Source organism: Oncorhynchus keta, chromosome 10 (genome assembly GCF_023373465.1).
Source record: "Oncorhynchus keta strain PuntledgeMale-10-30-2019 chromosome 10, Oket_V2, whole genome shotgun sequence".
Classification (NCBI taxonomy): domain Eukaryota; kingdom Metazoa; phylum Chordata; class Actinopteri; order Salmoniformes; family Salmonidae; genus Oncorhynchus; species Oncorhynchus keta.
Genome location: NC_068430.1, coordinates 16,910,329 through 16,934,634, shown reverse-complemented (window position 1 = coordinate 16,934,634; position 24,306 = coordinate 16,910,329). Strand labels below are relative to the sequence as shown.

At 45.4% G+C, this 24,306-nt stretch overlaps 1 protein-coding gene across 1 annotated transcript in view; it reads left to right on the top strand.

Annotated features, from left to right (window-relative positions):
• The first annotated feature begins 368 nt into the window (after window positions 1-368).
• The window catches only part of LOC118388304 (ski oncogene-like), a 55,774-nt gene continuing 31,836 nt past the window's right edge, over window positions 369-24,306 (top strand). Inside the window, exon 1 of the mRNA XM_035777210.1 lies at window positions 369-1,587. Within this exon, the coding sequence (XP_035633103.1) occupies window positions 688-1,587 (900 nt within the window). The 5' untranslated portion in view covers window positions 369-687. The remainder of the gene's footprint in view (window positions 1,588-24,306) is intronic.

The following is a 24,306-nucleotide window of genomic DNA, read 5'->3' as shown; positions in this document are numbered from 1 at the left end:
ACCCTTACTTTCCAGTCTACTAGGTTTTTTGTGGCTGCTGTTGCAGCTGCCATGGTATGAGGGGGAGGGACAACTCGTTCAGGGAACAGCCAGCCCGGGGAGTCAGTCACATTCCTGGCCGGGATTCAATGACTGAACCAGACACAAACAAACAGAGAGAGAGAGAGAGAGAGAGAGAGAGAGAGAGAGAGAGAGAGAGGAGAGAGAGAGAGAGAGAGAGAGAGAGAGAGAGAGAGAGAGAGAGAGAGGGAAAGAGAGAGAGAGAGAGAGAGAGAGAGGGGAGAGAGAGAGAGAGAGAGAGAGAGAGGGGAAAGAGAGAAAGGGAGAGAGAGTGGAAAGAGAGTGAGAGAGAGAGAGGGGGAGAACGCCAGACTGCTCAGACTTGGCATGTTTGAGGATCACATCGTGCAGACTAGACATAGACATTGCAACCAGAGACTGCTTTGGAGAAGATAAACATTGTATCGTTTTGACGCTCTTATGTGAGTGGTCCGACGGATTTATCTTATCTGTGGACGGGAGAGTTGAGAGTATTTCAACTCAATAGTGTCGTATCCTCATTTTTTAAACAGATGGGCCGGTGGTGACATTCTCTAGTGACATGGAAATGCTCTTTTGGTGGATTTTGAAGACAACTGATTAAAATAGGTCGCATACATTTGAACTCACTTCTCTAGTGGCAAAAACATGGAGGCTCCATCAAGCTTTCAGCCTCATCCCGGACTTCAGCAAACTCTGAAGCAGTTTCATTTGAGTTCCAGGAGCTCCCTTGGTGGACCGGCGGCGTTCTCCGCTCGGTGGCACCAGGAAATTCTCTTCAACAAAGATGGAAAAACAGCTGAACTGATGCTGGCCATGCCTCCCCTGACACCCCAGGTTTTATCGGGGCCGTTGTTCATTCCATCCGACCGCTCCATCGAAAGGTGCGAAACTGTCCTGGAGCGCGAGACAATTTCTTGTTTCGTGGTCGGCGGCGAGAAACGGCTGTGTCTGCCGCAGATTCTCAACAGTGTCCTGCGGGATTTCTCGCTTCAGCAGATCAACTCGGTGTGCGACGACCTGCATATCTACTGCTCCCGGTGCACTGCGGACCAGCTAGAGATCCTCAAAGTTGTGGGTATCCTGCCCTTCTCTGCCCCATCATGCGGACTGATCACCCAGACGGATGCTGAGCGCCTCTGCAATGCCCTCATTTACTGTGGTATCTACCCTCCTCACTGCAACAAAGAGCTGTCTGGCTCCCTAGAGTTGGAGAGGACGGAAAAAAGCTTCAAAGTATACCACGAATGTTTTGGTAGGTGTAAGGGGTTATTTGTCCCAGAACTGTATACCAGTCCCAATGCCGCCTGTATCCAGTGCATGGACTGCAGACTCATGTACCCCACTCACAAGTTTGTGGTCCATAGTCACAAAAGACTAGAGAACCGGACAGTTCACTGGGGGTTCGACTCGGCTAACTGGCGGGTCTATGTTCTCCTGGACCCGGACTATACGGGGAAAGAAGAGAAGGCTGTCCTGGATCAGAACCTCAAAGAAATGAAGGGCAAATTTGACTTCGTGAACAAGTTCTCAAACAAATCATGTCGTGTAAGTCTGTTCAAGTTTTTTTTAAAGTTTGTGTTTAAAAAGCATTTTAACATATTTGATGACATACACTTAATTAAGTGATAATGCCTTAGAAGCAACCAGTCAGCAATCAGGATTAGACCCACCCGTTGTATAATTAAGCAATAAAGCTCGAGGAGGTGTGGTAAATGGCCCATATACCACGGCGAAGGGCTGTTCTTTATGTATGATGCAACGCGGAGTGCTTGGATACAGCCCTTAGCCGTGGTATATTGGCCATATACCACAAACACTCAAGGTGCCTTATTGCTGTTATAAACTGGTAAACAATGTAATTATCAAAATAAAGAAAGTGGCACACTCCATGTATAATCTCCAGGCAATTTAATGGGTATTTACCAATGTTACGGCATCCAACTTTCTTTATTTTGACAGTTTATAGTTTATTTGCCATTAGTCAGCACCTCCACACAAACTATTATTTCTGGGTGTGCACCATCTACCAATGTAATTAGAGCATTAAAATAACTGTTTTGTCATACTGGTGGTATAAGGTCTGATATAATCAGCCAATCAGCATTCAGGGCTTGAACCACCCAGTTTATAATTTGTGATAAACTGGTTAATTTTGTTATTCATTAATCAATGGTAGTGTTTTGAAATAATGGGCCTATTACACAGTTGCGTGTTAAGAACAACTAAGGATATCTGAATATGATATCTTATTGCATGCCATTTAGCCCACACTATTGAGTCATTCCAATCACTGTTACATTTGCAACTGACAATGTACAGTAGGGATGACCAACCTGTATATGATGGCCCCTTCCCCTGCCCTGTTCTATTGGTCTCACTCACTCACTCACTCACTCACTCACTCACTCACTCACTCACTCACTCACTCACTCACTCACTCACTCAACACACATTCATACATTCACACACACACACACACACACACACACACACACACACACACACACACACACACACACACACACACACACACACACACACACACACACACACACGATTTATTTCCAATCTTTTCCTCTCTGCCTTTTTGCAGTGCAGGTACATTGGTTTAAATTCACATTGAAAAGGTTGTTTTAAAATGTTCCTTTGAAAACAAAAGAAGCTCAAACTTTCACACCCTGAGTGGTCCTTCACCCCACTCTCCTTGGATCCCCCATAGGGTAACCCAAGGGCATCTTCATATGACCGTTTTTATTAGTGTCGGAGAAGGGAGGGGGACTGGGGAACCCATTATTGGGCCACAAGGTGGGGGGATAAGAGTTTAATGAACTATGAGTTATCACAATGTGTGTTAGATCAGGATAGGTTATGTGTATGTGTGTGTGCGTGTGCATGCGTGCGAACTTGAGCCCATTGAATGCAGGGTGGTGGAAGGTTTTCAGGGTGAACACTTGCCTGAGGTCTATGGCTGTGCTGCCTGGCTCCACGCGTGTCTCACAGATGTTCAGAGTGGACAAAGGACAGGGAGACATGGTGGCTGTTTCCCTCAGCTCACAACAGCTGTTGAGTGGGACTTAGCTAATGACTGGACACTATGTTTCACTGGTGTGTAACTACACTCTGAATAGGAGACAGGCTATCTCTTCAATATCCCTCTCAGTGACTTTACATTTCATTATCATTCCTACTCAGGAAATTTGGGAATTTGTATGTATTATTAGAAATGAATGGAGTTCTACCTCGACCAAGAGAGGCTTGGTTGAATATTAGTTCTGAGCGATTAACCGAAATATAGATTATTTTTCAGTTTTTAAAAACGAATTGAATGACGTCAGTTCAAATATGTGTAATAAATAGGTTTTTTTTCCTACAGTGAGCTCAATGCGCATATTGTTTCTCTAGAGATAAATAACATCCAGCCTGAACTGTGCCATGTAGTAGGGAGTTGTTGTTTCCAACAGGCCAATATTCTACATAGGTTAGTGCATAAAACATGATAATTAACTAGTTTCCAACAGGCCAATATTCTACATAGGTTAGTGCATAAAACATGATAATTAACTACAATGACCATAATCCATTATGCATCTACCAGTCTGTGTTTCTTTTAAGCCTGCTATGGAAGAGACAAGAATGCATAATCGTGAGTCTCAACGTCAACAGTGAAGAAGCAACTCCGGGCTGCTGGCCTTCTAGGCAGAGTTCCTCTGTCCAGTGTGTGTTCTTTCGCCCATCTTAATATTCAATTTTTATTGGTCAGTCTGAGATATGTCTTTTTCTTTGCAACTCTGCTTAGAAGGCCAGCATCCCGGAGTCGCCTCTTCACTGTTGACGTTGAGACTGGTGTTTTGCGGGTACTATTTAATGAAGCTGCCAGTTGAGGACTTGCAAGACGTCTGTTTCTCAAACTAGACACTCTAATGTACTTGTCCTCTTGCTCAGTTGTGCACCGGGGCCTCCCACTCCTCTTTCTATTCTGGTTAGGACCAGTTTGCGCTGTTCTGTGAAGGGAGAAGTACACAACGCTTTACGAGATCTTCAGTTTCTTGGTAATTTCTCCCATGGAATAGCCTTCATTTCTCAGAACAGGAATAGACTGACGAGTCTCAGAAGACAGTTCTTTGTGAGCCTGTAATCGAACCCACAAATGCTGATGCCCCAGATACTCAACTAGTCTAAAGAAGTCCAGTTTTATTGCTTCTTTAATTAGAACAACAGTTTTCAGCTGTGCTAACAGAATTGAAAAATGGTTTTCTAACGATCAATTAGCCTTTTAAAATGATAAACTTGGATTAGCTAACACAATGTGCCATTAGAACACAGTTGTGATAGTTGCTGATAATGGGCCTCTGTACACCTATGTAGATATTCCATGAAAAATCAGCCGTTTCCCGCTACTATAGTCATTTACAACATGAACAATATCTACACTCAATTTGATGTTATTTTAATGGACAAATGTGTTTTTCTTTCAAATGTGTTTTTCTTTCAAAAACAAAGACATTTCTAAGTGACCACAAACTTTTGAACGGTAGTGTATATTCTCAATTTCTGAAGTGCTTGTAAAACTGCTTCCAATGTCTCTCTTTTGAGACACAGTAACATTGTGCCCTCTACAGTTTTCAAAATCTCACAGTTAATGCACATTTAATAATACAATTACATAATCTGTGTCATTTCCACATAAGAAATGGACATCCAGAACCTCACAGTGGCTTGGACCTAAAGAAAAAATGCCTGTGTGGCAAAATCTCCACCACCTGTTGCTTACCGCTGCTGTCCTAACTGTAGTCATCATGACATGATATATGGTCAGTGTGTTTCATATTTTCAAAACTGTGAGGTCTCTGCTTCAGGGGACATAGGGTGGTGTGGGGTTGTGGTGTGTGTCTGCCTGCCTTGGTTCACAGTCAGGAGTGTCCCAGTTAGCAGACAGCCAGGCCTGGTCCTTGGGGAGCTGCACACCAGTGCTCCCATACATCACTCTGACAGGGGAAGCTGCTGAGAGGCAGGACTGACAGGGTCGCTAGCAGCCAGCCCTGGCTCGCTTACCCATAAAAAAAAACAATGTTATCAACCGACCTCAGACCCACACTAATTTCAGGGTGTGTGTTGGGTCAGACCTCATCCAGGATCATGTCTGTCTGTTTGGGCATTCAGTTACACTACTGTATACAGAGCTCTGTAAACTAGGTTCAGTTAAAAATGACCTTTTTGCTATTTTTGAGTATTTTCTTTCAATAAAAAGAGAAAGTATATTGAGATAATTGGTAATTAAATGATAAACATTTCCAATGTTCTGTAGAACGAGTTGAACAGGGTTTCTACATAGCTAGAGACAGCATTATAGTTGGATATCATTGCTCGAGTACAAAGCTGACAGGGAATTGAGGGTTGATGACACCAGAGGTCAGGGGCGGACTGGGACCAGAAATCATCCTTGGCATTTTGTAATGGGTGCGTGTTGGTTGCAGGGAAGTCAGGCGCAGGAGAACGAACTTGGTATAAACGGGGTCGTTTAATAAGTGCTCATAAAACTCCCAAAACCAAAATATACAACAAATTATAAAAGTGGGTACAAACCCATCGCACACCGACACGTGACTTGCACATAACATACAATCAAACAATCTCCTACAAGGACATGAGGGGAAACAGAGGGTTAAATACACAACATGTAATGATGGAATTGGAACCGGGTGTGAAGGAAGACAAGACAAAACCAATAGAAAATGAAAAATGGATCAGTGATGGCTAGAAGGTTGGTGATATTGACCGCCGAACACCACCCGAACAAGGAGAGGGACCGACTTCGACGGAAGTCGTGACACATTTCTAACACACCGGCCCAATTCCCCCCTCCCTGATGCCCCCACACTCTGCTTAAAACCCCAGTTAGACAGGCCAACTGGGCTAAAAATGGACCAGCCCATCTGGCATTTGCCCGAAATGCCAGATGGCCAGTACGCCCCTGTCAGAAGTCCGTTGTGTCTGTTTTAAATTGAATCCTGCATTTGGTTATTTAGCCGTTGCCTAATGTAAAGATGGGGATGGAAGAAAACAGGCTGTAGACTCTCATTGAAGAGTTGCGGACCCAGTGGAGCAAGGTCTTAACATGTGTTGTTAAAGAGCTGTGACACCTGACCTCTATCCACAGAGACTGACCCCACTCACCCCCACTCTTTTTACAGCGTCCAATCAGATCTCCTTGTGTCCAGTCCACTGGCCAGATGGCTGTCTGATAAAGGACATAGAGACATAGCAAATAAATAAATACAAATAACAAATATTATTCCGAACTAGCCTAGCAACCACGCAAATACAAAAACACATAGTACCACAGTATCTATAATACAGGAACCAAGTACACCAGCATACAACACAAACAAATGACCGTATGAAACCCCACAATTCAAATAAATAACCAAATATCAAAGGTATAAAAAATGATATTGATTGATTTTCTGAAATATGAATTTCACCTGTTCTTCTATTTAGGGGAAGTACATAAAATATGCTTTCGTGAGGAATGACTAAAATATGTTTCCCTCCCTCATTGTCCAATATTTCTTAGAATAAGCTTAACAAGTAAGAGCAATAACGTCAGGCTTGTGTATGAGTGTAGAACTGGACTCTGGAGACCCATGTAGTCCTTCCTTAATGGAATGGATATGAACCTTGTTCATGTGAGGACAATTTATGCCATTTCATCCCATTGTTCTGTTCATCAAATGAGCCTCAAACCTGGGACCAAACCAGTAAACTGAGTACTGTACTCTGAGGTGGAGAGGGACGGTGTGTGTTTATTGTGCGTGTAAAGCCCTACATCTGTGTGCTTAGGTATTGCTCTGTGTAACTTATGGCTAGCAAGACAAATCAAATGAAACGTTATTTGTCACATTTGCTGAATACGACAGATGTAGACTTTCCCGAAGGCTTACTTTACGAGCCCTTTCCCAACAATGCAGAGTTAAAAAGTACAAAAATAATCAAAATAAGCAGAAACAATAGGAAATATTAACACAATAGAATAATGAGGCTATATACAAGGAGTGCCAGTACAGAGTGAATGTGTAGGGCTACGAGGTAGTTGAGGTAATTCAGGTAATATGCACATGTACGTAGGGGTAAAAGACAGTGTTGTCTGTATGTGTCTGTGTGTATGTGTATTCATGTGTGTGTGAGGGGGTGTATATGAGTGTGCGTGCAGTATGTGCATGTGAGTGGGCATGTATTATGCCTGGTACAGCTGGGCTGGGTGATTCAAATGAGCTCACTGCCGGCTCATTTCCGCACCTATCTGTCCGCTATAACCTCTGGGAAGCCCTGAGAGCACACATAGTTCCCCTGCCCCTGGCCTGGCCCTCAGTCACCCCTGTCTGACCAGCACTGACCCAACACACACTTCCTCACTGACCAGCACCTACCCTAAACGGATCAGCCAAGCCAAACTCAGTCCCAGCAGCTCCAACCTCTGCCTCCAGTTCAACCTAAACCAGAGCCTAGTCCCTAAGCAAACACATATTTCAGTGGATAATGCATCCAGCCCAGAGTGTTGTTGGTAGGATTCTATATAAGGCGCTCTGAGTCTGTTCAATTGCCTCGTCTGTAAACCCTTTTCGAAACATGGATAACTAGAGAAGTGCATCATCTCGTATTATATGTGATTGAAGGAGAGTGAGAGGCAGTGTCAGTAAGAGGGGTGTGAGGAGCTCACAGAGGAGCTCACAGAGGAGCTCACTGGGGTCTCGCCCTCCATTCTCCAAAGGCTGACCCCCTGTTAAAAGGACATCAGCTGGAGCTCTGTCATGGGTGATGTGTGGTAAAGACCAGCCACCTCCTTTGTTCCAGAGCCCTGCCTTTCAGTGGCTGTTAAGTGCAGCCATTCCTTTTTGTTAATGTCTTGTTTCTTTGGGTGGTGTGTGGGTAAAATGTCTCTAACTCACAGCCTCTCCCAGGGTGGGAAACCTATGACTGAGCACTTTGCTGTGTCTGTCTGTATCATGGCATCCTGTTCCATGTAGGGCAGCCAGTCGCCACTGACTGGTCACTGTCTGTCTGCTTCAAAAGCATGCACACTAACCTGAAAGTACAGCTTCAAGTAGACCTCATACCATTATTCATAACCTATGACAAATAGATGGTACAGGGTTTGTTGATGTGGTTTACATTCTTTAAAGGTGGTGTTTAACAGTAGACAGTCAGAGAAGGAGATTAGTGAGGAGGAGGTGGAGAGGAGGAGGAGATTAGTGAGGAGAAGGAGGGGGAGATTAGCAAGGAGGAGGTGGAGAGGAGGAGATTAGTGAGGGGAAGGAGGTGGAGAGGAGGAGGAGATTAGTGAGGAGGAGGAGATTAGTGAGAAGGAGGTGGAGAGGAAGAGGAGATTAGTGAGGAGAAGGAGGTGGAGAGGAGATTAGTAAGGAGAAGGAGGTGAAGATTAGTGAGGAGAGGAGGAGGAGATTAGTGAGGAGGAGGTGGAGATTAGTGAGGAGAAGGAGGTGGAGATTAGTGAGGAGAAGGAGGTGGAGAGGAGGAGGAGATTAGTGAGGAGAAGGAGGTGGAGAGGAGGAGATTAGTGAGAAGGTGGAAGGAGAGTGTGAGGAGGAGGTGAGATTAGTGAGGAGAAGGAGAGGAGATTAGTGAGGAGAAGGAGGTGGAGATTAGTGAGGAGGTGGAGAGGAGGAGGAGATTAGTGAGGAGAAGGAGGTGGAGAGGAGGAGATTAGTGAGAAGAAGGAGGTGGAGAGGATGAGATTAGTGAGGAGAAGAAGGTGGAGAGGAGGAGATTAGTGAGGAGAAGGAGAAGGAGATGAGGAGATTAGTGAGGAGAAGGAGGTGGAGATTAGTGAGGAGAAGGAGAAGGAGATGAGGAGATTAGTGAGGAGAAGGAGGTGGAGAGGAGGAGGAGATTAGCTGTGGCGTTGACTGTAGTCTTGCTGAGAACAGATGCCTGGATGGGGTTTGGTGTTATTTTATGATCATCAGTTCATCTGCGATAGCCTCGTGATTATGAGATACATGATTAAGACTGCTCCATCTGTGTGGATAGCGAAAATCCTGGAGACTGCACCTGCTGCTGGAAGGATAGGAGGACTAAACTGCTGCTGGGGAGGAGGAGGTTTTAATCCTGGAACACTCCTAGAATGCACTGACTCGGTTTGGATGAAACAAACATCTGGACGGCTCTTTGGGAGTCTGAGTGATGGGTCTGAGTCTAGTGTCTAAGTTTGACCTCTTCAGACAAGGAAACTGTAATGTTCCTCTTCCCTCATGCTAATTTAGTTACTGCTAACTTTGTTACTGCTAACTTAGTTACTACTAACTTAGTTACTGCTAACTTAGTTACTGCTAACTTAGTTATTACTAACTTAGTTACTGCTAACTTAGTTACTGCTAACTTTGTCTGGAATTTTCATTATTTGATTATTAGAGAACAGGAAATAGAAATATGAGAATATGTCTTCCAGACTTGCTTGCTGCAGCAACACAAAAGGCGTAGTAATGTTGGGATGATTCTGATGAACGTTTCTTTCTACACTTTTTGAAGCCACAGACAGTATCATTTTGTATTTATTTATTATGTCCATCTTGGTTTGCCTTTGTACTGACCTGCAGTACTAGTCTGTGTTTGTTGATCTATCAGACCAGTGCTACAGTAATGTTGCTCCAGCCAGAACAGAGCAGGTCCTGCTGGTGCCATATGACAAATCGACATGCTGCTCTCGCCTACGTTCCGCCCACCAACCACCCCCAAAACTATCAGGAGGATTAGCTCACGTAGCTAAATCAAAAAGACTGCAATGTTCAGACTGCATTTGTTCCAAATGATGGATTTAAATGCTCACAAATCATGCAATCATTTCAGTTGTAGCTGGTGCAAATTGTAGGCTACAGTCACTGAATTGTAAAAGTAGTGAATGTTTTAAGGATTTACTATTTCCTTGCTCTCCAGGATATACATAATTTCTTTCAGGATTAATTGGAACAGATTAACTCTCACTGCAGGTTCAGTTCAGAATACAAACAACCCAAGACGGAGAGGAAAGCATCTGTTAGCAACCAACATTATTCTGTAATCACTAGGTTAGAAAGTCTGGTTTGCATGAAATATGGTTTTTAACTGAGTGTGTGTCCCAGGCAGCATTCAGAGTTCTCTCAAAATTCACACACACACACACACACACACACACACACACACACACACACACACACACACACACACACACACACACACACACACACACACACACACACACACACACACACACACACACACACACACACACACACACACACACACACACACACACACACACAGGCTGGAGTCTCCTCCATACAGTAGGCCTGTGATTGGAGGGCCGATGTGGTTGCTAAGCAGAGCTGCTCTTCCTCTGCTAAATAAGAACTTGGTGCTCTTTCTCTGGCTGGTGGGCTGAGAGGAGTGTGCCAGAGCTGAGCAGCACAACAAACACAGACAGGCATGCAGGCCCCCCCACACAGACTTACTCACAGCAGAGCAGAGAGACTGTAGGTTTCCCTTCTCCACCCTCCTCTACCCTGCACAACAGATACGTCCTCCTCCCTATAGAATACACACCCCGTCCTCCAACTACATCACATACAGCTGACCTCGTTAAACAGCCCTCCAACTACACCACATACAGCAGACCTCGTTACACAGACCTCCAACCACCTCCTCCTCCAACTACACCACATACAGCAGACCTCGTTACACAGACCTCCAACCACCTCCTCGTCCAACTACACCACATACAGCTGATCTCGTTACACAGACCTCTAACCACCTCCTCCTCCAACTACACCACATACAGCTGACCTCGTTACACAGCCCTCCAACCACCTCCTCCTCCAACTACACCACAAACAGCTGAACTCGTTACACAGACCTCCAACCACCTCCTCCTCCAACTACACCACAAACAGCAGACCTCGTTACACAGACCTCCAACTACACCACATACAGCTGATCTCGTTACACAGACCTCCAACCACCTCCTCCTCCAACTACACCACATACAGCTGACCTCGTTACAAAGACCTCCAACCACCTCCTCCTCCAACTACACCACATACAGCTGACCTCGTTACACAGACCTCCAACCACCTCCTCCTCCAACTACACCACATACAGCTGACCTCGTTACACAGACCTCCAACCACCTCCTCCTCCAACTACACCACATACAGCAGACCTCGTTACACAGACCTCCAACCACCTCCTCCTCCAACTACACCACATACAGCAGACCTCGTTACACAGACCTCCAACCACCTCCTCCTCCAACTACACCACATACAGCTGACCTCGTTACACAGACCTCCAACCTTCTCCTCCTCCAACTACACCACATACAGCTGACCTCGTTACACAGACCTCCAACCACCTCCTCCTCCAACTACACCACATACAGCTGACCTCGTTACACAGACCTCCAACCACCTCCTCCTCCAACTACACCACCTTCTCCTTCTCCCTACAGCACAGAGCTTCTCCTCCTCCCTACAACTCCTATTTTACACTGCAGAACATAGAAAACACACCGTTCCTACTGCCCAGAAGGCTGCCATTCATCTGCAGTCATTCTGTCCTGCCTGTCCCTCTTCAAATGAAGAGAGAGGGTGATGATGACTGTGATGTCAGGATGACCAGACAGCCAGGCTCCATCTCTGCTCTGAATGAAGGAGTGGGAGACTAATTTCTCTGCCTTTCTGCTCTGTTATATCCTATCAAGACAGGCTACTCTCTTGTGTATCTACTGTTATATCCAATCAAGACAGGCTACTATGTTGTGTTTCTGCTCTGCCTTGAAGGCAGTGCATTTGATATCTCATACTGCGGCTCTCATACTGCGGCTCTCATACTGCGGCTCTCATACTGCGGTGTCTTTGCTCATCCACCGCCTGCAAACTAATAGACAAGCAGTCTTATTAACCACATCACCTAATGGCTAGGCTATTTCCCTCTGTGCTAGTTTTGTCTGGTAAAAGCTTTGGGATCCGCAGAGCAGCTATTGTCTATTGGTGAAAAGCTGTGAGCCCATGTGTGCTCTTAAAATCAGACAGGCAGATAGGCAGGCAGACAGACAGGCAGGCAGATAGGCAGGCAGGCATATAGGTAGGCAGACAGGCATATAGGCAGGCAGGCATATAGGTAGGCAGACAGACAGACAGACAGACAGACAGACAGACAGACAGACAGACAGACAGACAATCAAGACAGGCTACTACAGTTGTGACAGACAGACAGACAGACAGACAGGCATTTGATATCTCAGACAGACAGACAGACAGGCAGATAGGCAGGCAGACAGACAGGCAGGCATACAGGCAGGACAGGCAGGCTCATCCACAGGCAGATAGGCAGACAGACAGACAGACAGACAGGCAGGCAGATAGGCAGACAGGCATAATAGGCAGGCAGGCAGATAGGTAGGCAGACAGATAGGCAGGCAGACAGACAGATAGGCAGCCAGGCAAACAGACAGACAGGCAGGCAGATAGGCAGCCAGGCAAACAGACAGACAGGTAGGCAGACAGGCAGGCAGATAGGCAGGCAGACAGACAGGCAGGCAGATAGACAGACAGACAGACAGGCAGATAGGCAGGCAGACAGGCAGGCAGATAGGCAGGCGGACAGACAGACAGGCAGGCAGACAGACAGGCAGACAGACAGACAGACAGACAGACAGACAGGCAGACAGACAGACAGACAGGCAGATAGGACAGACAGACAGACAGACAGACAGACAGACAGACAGATAGGCAGGCAGACAGACAGGCAGGCAGATAGGCAGGCAGACAGACAGGCAGGCAGACAGACAGGCAGGCAGGCAGATAGGCAGGCAGACAGACAGGCAGGCAGATAGGCAGATAGGCATATAGGCAGGCAGGCAGATAGGTAGGCAGACAGATAGGCAGGCAGCCAGGCAAACAGACAGACAGGCAGGCAGATAGGCAGCCAGGCAAACAGACAGACAGGCAGGCAGATAGGCAGACAGGCAGGCAGATAGGCAGGCAGACAGACAGGCAGGCAGATAGGCAGGCAGACAGACAGACAGACAGGCAGATAGGCAGGCAGACAGACAGGCAGGCAGACAGGACAGGCGGACAGACAGGCAGGCAGACAGACAGGCATGCAGATAGGCAGGCAGACAGACAGGCAGGCAGATAGGCAGACAGGCACAGACAGGCAGGCAGGCAGATAGGTAGGCAGGCAGATAGGCAGGCAGACAGATAGGCAGGCAGACAGACAGATAGGCAGCCAGGCAAACAGACAGACAGGCAGGCAGATAGGCAGGCAGATAGGCAGCCAGGCAAACAGACAGACAGGCAGGCAGATAGGCAGGCAAACAGACAGACAGACAGGCAGGCAGATAAGCAGACAGACAGGCAGATAGGCAGGCAGACAGGCATATAGACAGGCATATAGGTAGGCAGACAGGCAGGCAGATAGGCAGACAGACAGACAGACAGACAGACAGACAGACAGACAGGCAGACAGACAGACAGACAGACAGACAGACAGACAGACAGACAGACAGACAGGCAGATAGGCAGGCAGACAGACAGGCAGGCAGATAGGCAGGCAGACAGACAGACAGGCAGGCAGACAGACAGGCAGATAGGCAGGCAGACAGACAGGCAGGCAGATAGGCAGACAGGCATATATAGGCAGGCAGACAGATAGGCAGGCAGACAGACAGATAGGCAGCCAGGCAAACAGACAGACAGGCAGGCAGATAGGCAGGCAGATAGGCAGCCAGGCAGGCAGGCAGATAGGCAGGCAGACAGACAGGCAGGCAGATAGGCAGGCAGACAGACAGACAGGCAGATAGGCAGGCAGACAGACAGGCAGATAGGCAGGCAGACAGACAGGCAGGCAGATAGGCAGGCAGACAGACATGCAGGCAGACAGACAGGCAGGCAGATAGGCAGGCAGACAGACAGGCAGGCAGATAGGCAGACAGGCATATATAGGCAGGCAGGCAGATAGGTAGGCAGGCAGATAGGCAGGCAGACAGATAGGCAGGCAGACAGACAGATAGGCAGCCAGGCAAACAGACAGACAGTCAGGCAGATAGACAGGCAGATAGGCAGCCAGGCAAACAAACAGACAGGCAGGCAGATAGGCAGACAGGCAGGCAGATAGGCAGGCAAACAGACAGACAGGCAGGCAGACAGACAGGCAGGCAGGCAGGAAGGCATATAGCCAGGCAGGCAGATAGGTAGGCAGACAGGCAGGCAGACAGGCAGACATGCAGACATGCAGGCGGACAGGCAGGCTCACATATCAAATTAATTCAGCACAGGTGTCTGTACTCTACTGGTCTGTACTGGGCTGAGTTAGACTTGTTTATTCTGTATTACAGGCCTCTTGGTCTGTCATGGTCACCCCCATTACTGTCTCCTTCTTTACCGCAAAGCATCTGACTAGTCCGTCCTTTCTCTCTCTTTTGTTCTTCCTGTTTCTAACAGGAAGTGCCCTCATTCAAAAGCCTTGATTTGTCGTTGCAGACGTGTCACTCCTGGTTACTCACCAGAGCAGGGCTCTATCTCTCTCCTTTAATCCCTCCACACACTCCCTCACTCCCTTTCTTCCCTCCCTCCATATCTGACATGGCGGCTCTCGCATTTAGAGAGACAGGCGCACCGATTGGGGATGCTATAGGCTCAGAGAGAGAGAGAGAGAGCGTCTTCCCTCTGCAGGGGCCTTAGATGATGAGATGGCCTCATTCTGTGGCGCTGCCAGGGTGGGGCCCTTAACTGGAGCTCCCGTCCTCTGTCTGGTCTGCCCAGTGGGGCTGTGTGAGCTGGTGGCGTTGACGGGAGTCTGGCTGGCTTTATTTCCAGCCAGTCAGCGGGACCGCAGACAGACACAGACTGACTCAGCCTGAAATAGAGCTTGGATGGAGACTTGCCCTTTATCCCATAATGGGGAGACTTATAAACCCAGTGTCTTAAGGCAGGCAATTGTACAGTGTTAGGACAGAGGTTAGCTTTTACATCACCTTAAAAATCTCCAAGCTGCTTTTCAGATTATCATCATAAATTGGGTCGTCACCTCCTCTTTTGGCACCAACAGCTTAATCTGCTGCATAGTAAAGAGGCAGAGTATCCAGCTCCTATTGAGGCTGCAGTGACCTGACCTTTCTGGGTGTAATGTGCTCTTTGGCAATGGAAAAGATGAAGCAAGGGCTCCTGAGACGGAGTAAGTGAATAGGGATTAAGAGATGGGTTATCTTTACATTGTGGAACGTTCCGATTTCACTATTGAAAGATTGGGTACATTGTTAATAGAACGATATACAGTTACAGTAGTGACATTGCAGATGAACCCATGACAGACACAACAATAGGTCAGTCTGTATGAATTATTCCAGGGCTATGACAGGGCAATGTTGGAGCTCATCTCCACAAAGACTCCCATCTCTGCAAGTCCATATTTAATTCAGGCCTTTCAGCTGCTCAACTGTACAGGCTGATGATAGAATGAGCCTTTCCAGAGGGATTAGTCACACTCTCATCAGCCGGCACCCTAATTTCTCTTCCTTTGTTGTGGTGCAGGCTGTACTAAATGGGATAAAGGACCTTGGCCGGACACAGTGGGAAGAAGTGGATTTTGTGTGGCTGGCAGGTGCGGTGGGGTGCAGACGGAGTGACAGTGGGGTTTTGAGTAGTGTGTGTGTGTGTGTGTGTGTGTGTGTGTGTGTGTGTGTGTGTGTGTGTGTGTGTGTGTGTGTGTGTGTGTGTGTGTGTGTGTGTGTGTCTGCTTGTGCGCATCTGTATGAGTAAGTGTGTTTCTGTAAGTGTGTGTGGTCTTTGTGAGAGTGTGTGTGTGAGTGTCTTTGTGAGAGAGAAAGAGTGCGTGTGTGTAAGAGAGTGTGTGTGTGTCTGGGTGTGTATCTGTGAGTAAGTGTCTGCTTGTGCACATCTGTATGAGTAAGTGTGTTTCTGTGAATGTGTGTGTCTTTGCGAGTGTGTGTGAGTGTGTGTGTGTGAGTGTTTGTGTCTGTGTGAGTGAGTGTGAATACGCACGCGCCTCAGCAGGATATGTCTTCCCTGCGGCTGAGATAGACCAGGAACCTCTGGAACTGGACTTGAACCCTCAATCACAGGGCTCCTCAGGGGTTTGCAGTAAATTGTTCAGGCGAATGGTTTTCTCTCTCCTTCCTCCTCTTTTTCTCCTCACATCTGGGGAGTAGTGCTAGCGCCCCTGTCATCTTTTACTGCGCTGAGGTCATTTCCAACCTATCTGTAGAGTGAAAACACGTGATGTACTGGGTTGGGCCTTGATGAAGCGGGGCTGGCATGGACCAACATGAACACAGGCACACATTCAGCTTATCAACATTTGCCCAAAACTGCCTTTCTACCTAAGGCAAGTCTCAAACAGCACAATTAGAGCTTTTCAACGTAAGTTGTCTAAATTATTATGAAAAAGATACCAATATCTTTCATCGAGTGAATGCTTTATTTGGCTTTAGTGCCAATCTAATTATGTTCAAGGTCATTTGCAATATCAGAAAGAAAGAGCAATCAGCTCCAGAAAATACAGATGTAGGATCCTAATTTGATCACCCTGTTGCAGGATAACTTTCCTGCAATGCAGAATATTTTAAACTTGTAGTGTATTTGAGGTCTAAAAAGGTTTGAAGTTTGTAATTTCCACTGTCACATTCCACATGTCAGACTTGATTTTCCCTTACAAAAAATATACCCCGCCAAAATTGCTGCAGTATTATCTTCCTGCTGACGTAAACAAGCTCAAATGAAGATCTTACATCAGAATTGAAGTCTTACTGGAAAACGGATGCATTTACCAACGGATACGTCTTTTTGTGGTCCTGTCTTGACTTGTTTTTTTCCCCAAAAAATTGTTGCAGTCTTGACCGGCCTTGATTGCAACATCCAAGGACCAAATCTGAACCAATCACAGACGTCTATATTTGGTTCAGAATCGGATTGATCCAGACCAGCCTTTATTTGGCCCAAACATAGACATCTATAATTGGTTCAGATTTAGTCCAGTGCGGACCGGACCAAATCTGAAACAATCATAGATATCTATGCTTCTTAAGTTTTTACAGCACAGTACAGCACCACAGAATACAGTACATTACAATACAGTACACAGTACAGTAAAGTGTAGTATATACAGTTTGCTGGTCCAATCAGAGGGCATAGTGTGTGTTTCATTAGCCAATCAGTTTTTTACATGTGCGATACTGTTTCTGGCTGCGTGGAGAGTAGCATACTCCACTGAGACTGTGCCACAATACGAGGGGCAACACTTCACAAAACCTGGCTAGATCATTTCAAGTCATCAGTCAAAGTCGAGTCCCGAGTCTCAGGTTATTTTCTTTTCTGTGAAGTCGAGTCTCAAGTCATCAAATTTGTGGCTCGAGTCAGACTCGAGTCCGAGTCATGTGACTCGAGTCCACATCTCTGGTGTACTATATTGTACGCTACTTTACTCTAATGTTGTAACGGGATTCTTCCGTCGAAGGAGAGGAGGACCAAAATGCAGCATGGTTGAAATTCATGTTTGCTTTTAATAAGAAAACTATACATTAATAAACTATAAAAACAACAAACGTGTAAACCCGAAACAGTCCCGTGTAGAACAAACACCGACACAGGAGACAATCACCCCCAAAACCCAACACCAAACAGGCTCCCTAAATATGGTTCCCTATCAGAGACAATGACTAACACCTGCCTCTGATTGAGAACCATATCAAACAGACACAGGAGACAATCACCCCAAAACCCAACACCAAACAAACACAGAGACAATGAAACAGACAAACTAGACACACAACATAGAATGCCCCTCAGATCACAACCTGACCAAACAAAACATAGAAACATACAAAGCAAACTATGGTCAGGGTGTGACAAATATACTCTACTATACTGAGCAAAACTGTACTCTACTCTACTAAATTAAACTCTACTGTACTGTACTCTACTCTACTGAATTAAACTATACTGTATTGTACTCTACTGAATTAAACTATACTGTACTGTGCTCTACTGAATTCATCTATACTGTACTGTACTGAATTAAACTATACTGTACTGTACTGTAGTTAGCTTGGCTGCTTCGCGTGATGTATTGTTGTCTCTACCTTCTTGCCCTTTGTGCCGTTGTCTGTGCCCAATAATGTTTGTACCGTGTTTTGTGCTGCTACCATGTTGTGCTGCTACCATGTTGTGTTGCTACCATGTTGTGCTGCTGCCTTGTTGTGTTGCTACCATGTTGTGTTGCTACCATGTTGTGCTGCTGCCTTGTTGTGTTGCTACCATGTTGTTGTCATTAGAGGTTGACCGATTATGATTTTTCAACTCCGGTACCGATTATTGGAGGACCCACCCAAAAAAAACCGATACCGATTAATTGGCCGATTTTTATATATATATTTGTAATAATGACAATTACAACAATACTGAATGAACAATTAACACTTTTATTTTAACTTAATATAATAAATCAATAAAATCAATTTAGTCACAAATAAATAATGAAACATGCTCCATTTGGTTTAAATAATGCAAAAACAAAGTGTTGGAGAAGAATGTAAAAGTGCAATATGTGCCATGTAAAAAAGCTAACATTTAAGTTCCTTGCTCAGAACATGAGAACATATGAAAGCTGGTGGTTCCTTTTAACATGAGTCTTCAATATTCCCAGGTAAGAAGTTTTAGGTTGTAGTTATTATAGGAATTTATAGGACTATTTCTCTCTATACCATTTATATTTCATATACCTTTGACTATTGTATATTCTAATAGGTACTTTAGTATTGCCAGACTAATCTCGGGAGTTGATAGGCTTGAAGTCATAAACAGCGCTGTGCTTCAAGCATTGCGAAGAACTGCTGGCAAACACAGGAAAGTGCTGTTTGAATGAATGCTTAAAAATATACTTGTGTATTGATTTTAAGAAATACATTGATGTTTATGTTTAGGTACATTGGTGCTACGATTGTGATTTTTTTCGTGAATGCGCTTTTTAAATCATCACCCGTTTGGCGAAGTAGGCTGTGATTTGATGATAAATTAACAAGCACCACATTGATTCTATGCGAATCAGAACAAGCTAGTTAAACTAGTAATATCATCAACCATGTGTAGTTAACTAGTGATTATGTTAAGATTGATAGATTTTTAATAAGATAAGTTTAATGCTAGCTAGCAACTTACCTTGGCTCCTTGCTGCACTCGCGTAACAGGTGGTCAGCCTGCCACGGAGTCTCATCGTGGATTGCCAATAACCGATTGTTATGAAAACTTGAAATTGGCCCTTATTAATCGGCCATCGCTACAATGCTGTGTTGTCATGTATTGCTGCCATGCTATGTTGTTGTCTTAGGTCTCTTTATGTACCATACTCTACTGTACTCTACTCTACTGTGCTCTACTGTACTAAACTATGCCGTACTGTACTGTGATGTTCAAACATAACCGAGACCTCTATGATTCGTTAATTTTTGGATCTGGTCCGCACCGTCTAAATATGTACGTGTTTGGGGAGCTCATTCGAATAATAGTCAGCATGGTTTTCAAGTTTTATTTTTATACATTTACATTTTGGTCATTCAGCAGATGCTCTTATCCAGAGCGACTTCAACCAAGATAGATTAACAACATCATATCACAGTCATAGCAAGAAATGTTTTATTCTGTAACCGTCACAGAAAATGTTAGTTGAAATTTGGCCATGTAATCAATGACAGAAAAATACTTATTTTCAATATCTGTAAAGGGTGTCTTTTCAACATCCGGAAAATACATATTTTCACCTTACATTCAGTAACTAAAATGCACCTGACGTCAATCCACATTTGGAAAAGACGACTAAAAGACGTCTTTTCAACGTCCGTTTGCTTACTGGGTGGGTTTTATTCCGTTGTCTGTGTGAAGAAGAATTGTCATAGACTGACTGCACTAGGCAGCACTAGTTTTTGAGAGCACCATCTTCTGCTCTGTATGCCTCGGTCTGTCTGTCTGTCCTCATTCCCTCTGCAGCAGCTTAGCTCACTGCCTTTGTTCCCTCACTTGGCTTGAAACTTGAGAAAATGGAGAGAAGTGCTGAGGCTGCAGTTATATAACTTGGCTTCCCACAACTTAGACAGTACAGGAGAAACACAGCACCACAGCACAGACCCCCACCCCTTTATACATACACAGCTAAACCCAGAGACATTCCAACCACGCTCGGGCCTCATCCACTTACGTTATGTTTCAGTTTTTCACCGCTTTTTAGAAGGTACAATACTTGAACACTTGTGAACCCGATGCAGTGAAAACAATCAGCGCAGTTCTTTGTTTTGAAATTCGCACAGTTTTACTGATTTAAAGCATGTGTATCTATGACCAAATGCACCCATACAAACTAGCTATCTGGATGTCTTTGGGCTAGTAGTGTGGAAGAGAGGTCCAATATACTACAGATAATCCTGCAGCAACAGAAAATGTGAATTATTATGTGGATTATAATTAATGGACATTTTTGAGGGGGTTGATAAAGTCTGAATTTCAAAGTGTAAATTACAAACTTCAGAACCCTTTTTAAAACTAAAATATCCTACAAGTTTTACATTTCCTGCATTGAAGGAAAGTTCTCTTGCAACTGGGTGATCAAATTCACATCCTACATCTGTAGTTGAGAATCCAACAGGCGTTTTAACAGCAGCCTTGTAGAGTGGCTGGAATGACAGTAAACTTTTATCACACTAATAGCCTGAAGTCACAGCTAACCCTAATGGCTTAGGCAGCCGTGGCAGGGGTAGGGCCAGGGGTTGCCTGGAGGTCAGGTTGAATTACAGGACATACATACTCGTTTCCAACTAGTAAAACAAATAAAGGAGAGAGAAGGAGGAGCATCTGAGGTGAGGAAGGGGGAAACCGTTGTTATTGGAAGAGCAGATCATCACGTCAATTGATTAGCAGTAAAAAGAAGCCTTTGGTTGAACCTACCCTTTTATATATAGGCATCCGTGCCCTTTAACCTTCTCAGACTACACTAAACTCAACACGGCCACTATACTGGGATGGGAATCAGCTCGTGCATTTTGTTTCTGGTTCACTTGTTATTAAGTTTAATCATGCTCAATGCATGATGTTTGACAGGTTTTTTTTTATTAACTTGTGATTCAATTTCGTAAAACTTCAACCAAAACTTTACTTTTATCAAATTAATTGCTTTTAAAACAGTGTTAATAGAGCTGAAATGTGCGCTACAAAAATCTCCAGATTGTTCATTTAAATCCCTCTAGCCCAGGTGGATAAGAATGAAGTGCGATTGTTAGAGAGGTGACGGCAACACTGGAACAGAATGTAGTGAAACATGAGCCAGACTGGCTTTTCATCTCTAACCTGAATATAGACCACTGCATTTGTTTTGTTTCTCCGTTTCTCAGGGAGAACTTTAGAGGCTGCCAAGGACTTGTATTCACAACCAAGGCACGCCAGTAAAATCCTTCACATAAAGCTGTACCTGGGTGTAGCCTCTACATCTGGTGGAAAACATGCAGTTTTCTCCTCTGTAAATGTGCCTCTTTCTGCGAGACTAAATGGCGTTGATTGTTTCAGTGGCAGGATGTTTGTGTGTTTTGTTCCAAGCCCTTTTCATAAATGCCAGTTTTTATGTTGCCGAGGTCAACTGGTTTTTACTAGACTGGAGAGGCAAGTCCAGCGACAAGATGGCCTCCTACCATCTGGCAGCCATAAAATGGGGAGCAGGAGGATTTTATAGGACGGCAGGGTGAGAGAGACAGAGTGTGGATGGCGGACTCTAGTTGCCCCCAAGCTTCAGAGCATCCTCCATAGTCTGTAGGACAGGTCAGAAGTTCATTGCCTTCTTTTCTATTCCTTTCCTAAAGTCCTGGTGGAAAGGTGAAGGGAGGTGGTAACTGGTTCAGCAGTCAGTTGAAGGAGTGTAGATGTAAATGAGAAGAGAGTCTTTTTGTTTTTGCTGTGAATGTTTTAGACAAATGTTGTACCCGAGAGACTTTGTTTTATGAGTGCTGCAGTGCTCAATACTGTACTGTAGCTGTGTATGTTGTTGTTCTTTTACTATTAGCCTGTTATATCAGGCAGAGAACCATCCCTCAGTCAGTCTCACAGATGGTGCAGAATGATATGGAGGCATAAACACTGATGATTCAGTGGGTTAGTGTTGTTTGGGTATGTGTCAGCTTCGCAAAGCTCTCTGTACTCCATTGAGTAATGAACAGACAGCTTCGTTTCAATGGCCTCCCGGTCTAGTCATCTTTATCATAGAAGCAATCGAGTAGTAGTCCAGCTGTTGTCTTCACACATCAAATCGAGATTAAATCACAGCATTGTTGCATGTGAAAACGGGTTTGTGAGATTCTCTCATGGACATTTTCTGAGATGAGGACAGTCCTGAGATTCTCAGTTATGTGTTCCTCCTGGATGTCTCTTTTCCTACTTTAAGAGCCTGAAGTGGAACTGTTTGGCCGTCTGTAGCTGGATGCTTTGCTTATTGGTTTTCCAGATTGGGGTTATCATTTCAGAGGGCTGGAGTTCTGTGCTGCTGACTCTTCCGTGCTGACTCTTCTGTGATGACTCTTCTGTGCTGACCCTTCCGTGCTGACTCTTCCGTGCTGACTCTTCTGTGCTGACTCTTCCGTGCTGACTCTTCCGTGCTGACTCTTCTGTGCTGACTCTTCCGTGCTGACTCTTCTGTGATGACTCTTCTGTGATGACGCTTCCGTGCTGACTCTTCCGTGCTGACTCTTCTGTGCTGACTCTTCCGTGCTGACTCTTCTGTGATGACTCTTCCGTGCTGACTCTTCCGTGCTGACTCTTCTGTGATGACTCTTCCGTGCTGACTCTTCCGTGCTGACTCTTCTGTGATGACTCTTCTGTGATGACTCTTCTGTGCTGACTCTTCCGTGCTGACTCTTCTGTGATGACTCTTCCGTGCTGACTCTTCCGTGCTGACTCTTCTGTGATGACTCTTCCGTGCTGACTCTTCTGTGATGACTCTTCCGTGCTGACTCTTCCGTGCTGACTCTTCTGTGATGACTCTTCCGTGCTGACTCTTCTGTGATGACTCTTCCATGCTGACTCTTCCGTGCTGACTCTTCTGTGATGACTCTTCTGTGATGACTCTTCTGTGCTGACTCTTCCGTGCTGACTCTTCTGTGATGACTCTTCTGTGCTGACTCTTCCGTGCTGACTCTTCTGTGCTGACTCTTCCGTGCTGACTCTTCTGTGATGACTCTTCCGTGCTGACTCTTCTGTGCTGACTCTTGCTGACTCTTCTGTGCTGACTCTTCCGTGATGACTCTTCCGTTCTGACTCTTCTGTGCTGACTCTTCTGTGATGACTCTTCCGTGCTGACTCTTCCGTGCTGACTCTTCCGTGCTGACTCTTCTGTGATGACTCTTCCGTTCTGACTCTTCTGTGCTGACTCTTCTGTGATGACTCTTCCGTGCTGACTCTTCCGTGCTGACTCTTCTGTGATGACTCTTCCGTGCTGACTCTTCTGTGATGACTCTTCCGTGCTGACTCTTCTGTGATGACTCTTCCGTGCTGACTCTTCTGTGATGACTCTTCCGTGCTGACTCTTCTGTGATGACTCTTCCGTGCTGACTCTTCTGTGATGACTCTTCCGTGCTGACTCTTCCGTGCTGACTCTTCTGTGATGACTCTTCCGTTCTGACTCTTCTGTGCTGACTCTTCTGTGATGACTCTTCCGTGCTGACTCTTCTGTGCTGACTCTTCCGTGCTGACTCTTCCGTGCTGACTCTTCTGTGATGACTCTTCCGTTCTGACACTTCTGTGCTGACTCTTCTGTGCTGACTCTTCCGTTCTGACTCTTCTGTTCTGACTCTTCTGTGATGACACTTCTGTGCTGACTCTTCTGTGCTGACTCTTCCGTGCTCTTCTGTGCTGCTGACTCTTCTGTGCTGACGCTTCTGTGCTGACTCTTCCATGCTCTTCTGTGCTGCTGACTCTTCTGTGCTGCTGACTCTTCTGTGCTGCTGACTCTTCTGTTCTAACTCTTCTGTTCTGACTCTTCTGTGCTGACGCTTCTGTTCTGACTCTTCTGTTCTGACTCTTCTGTTCTGACTCTTCTGTGCTGACTCTTCTGTTCTGACTCTTCTGTTCTGACTATTCTGTGCTGACTCTTCTGTGCTAACTCTTCTGTTCTGACTCTGGTACTGAATCTTCCTATAGAGACTTCATATTTTGTAACGCTGCAGAG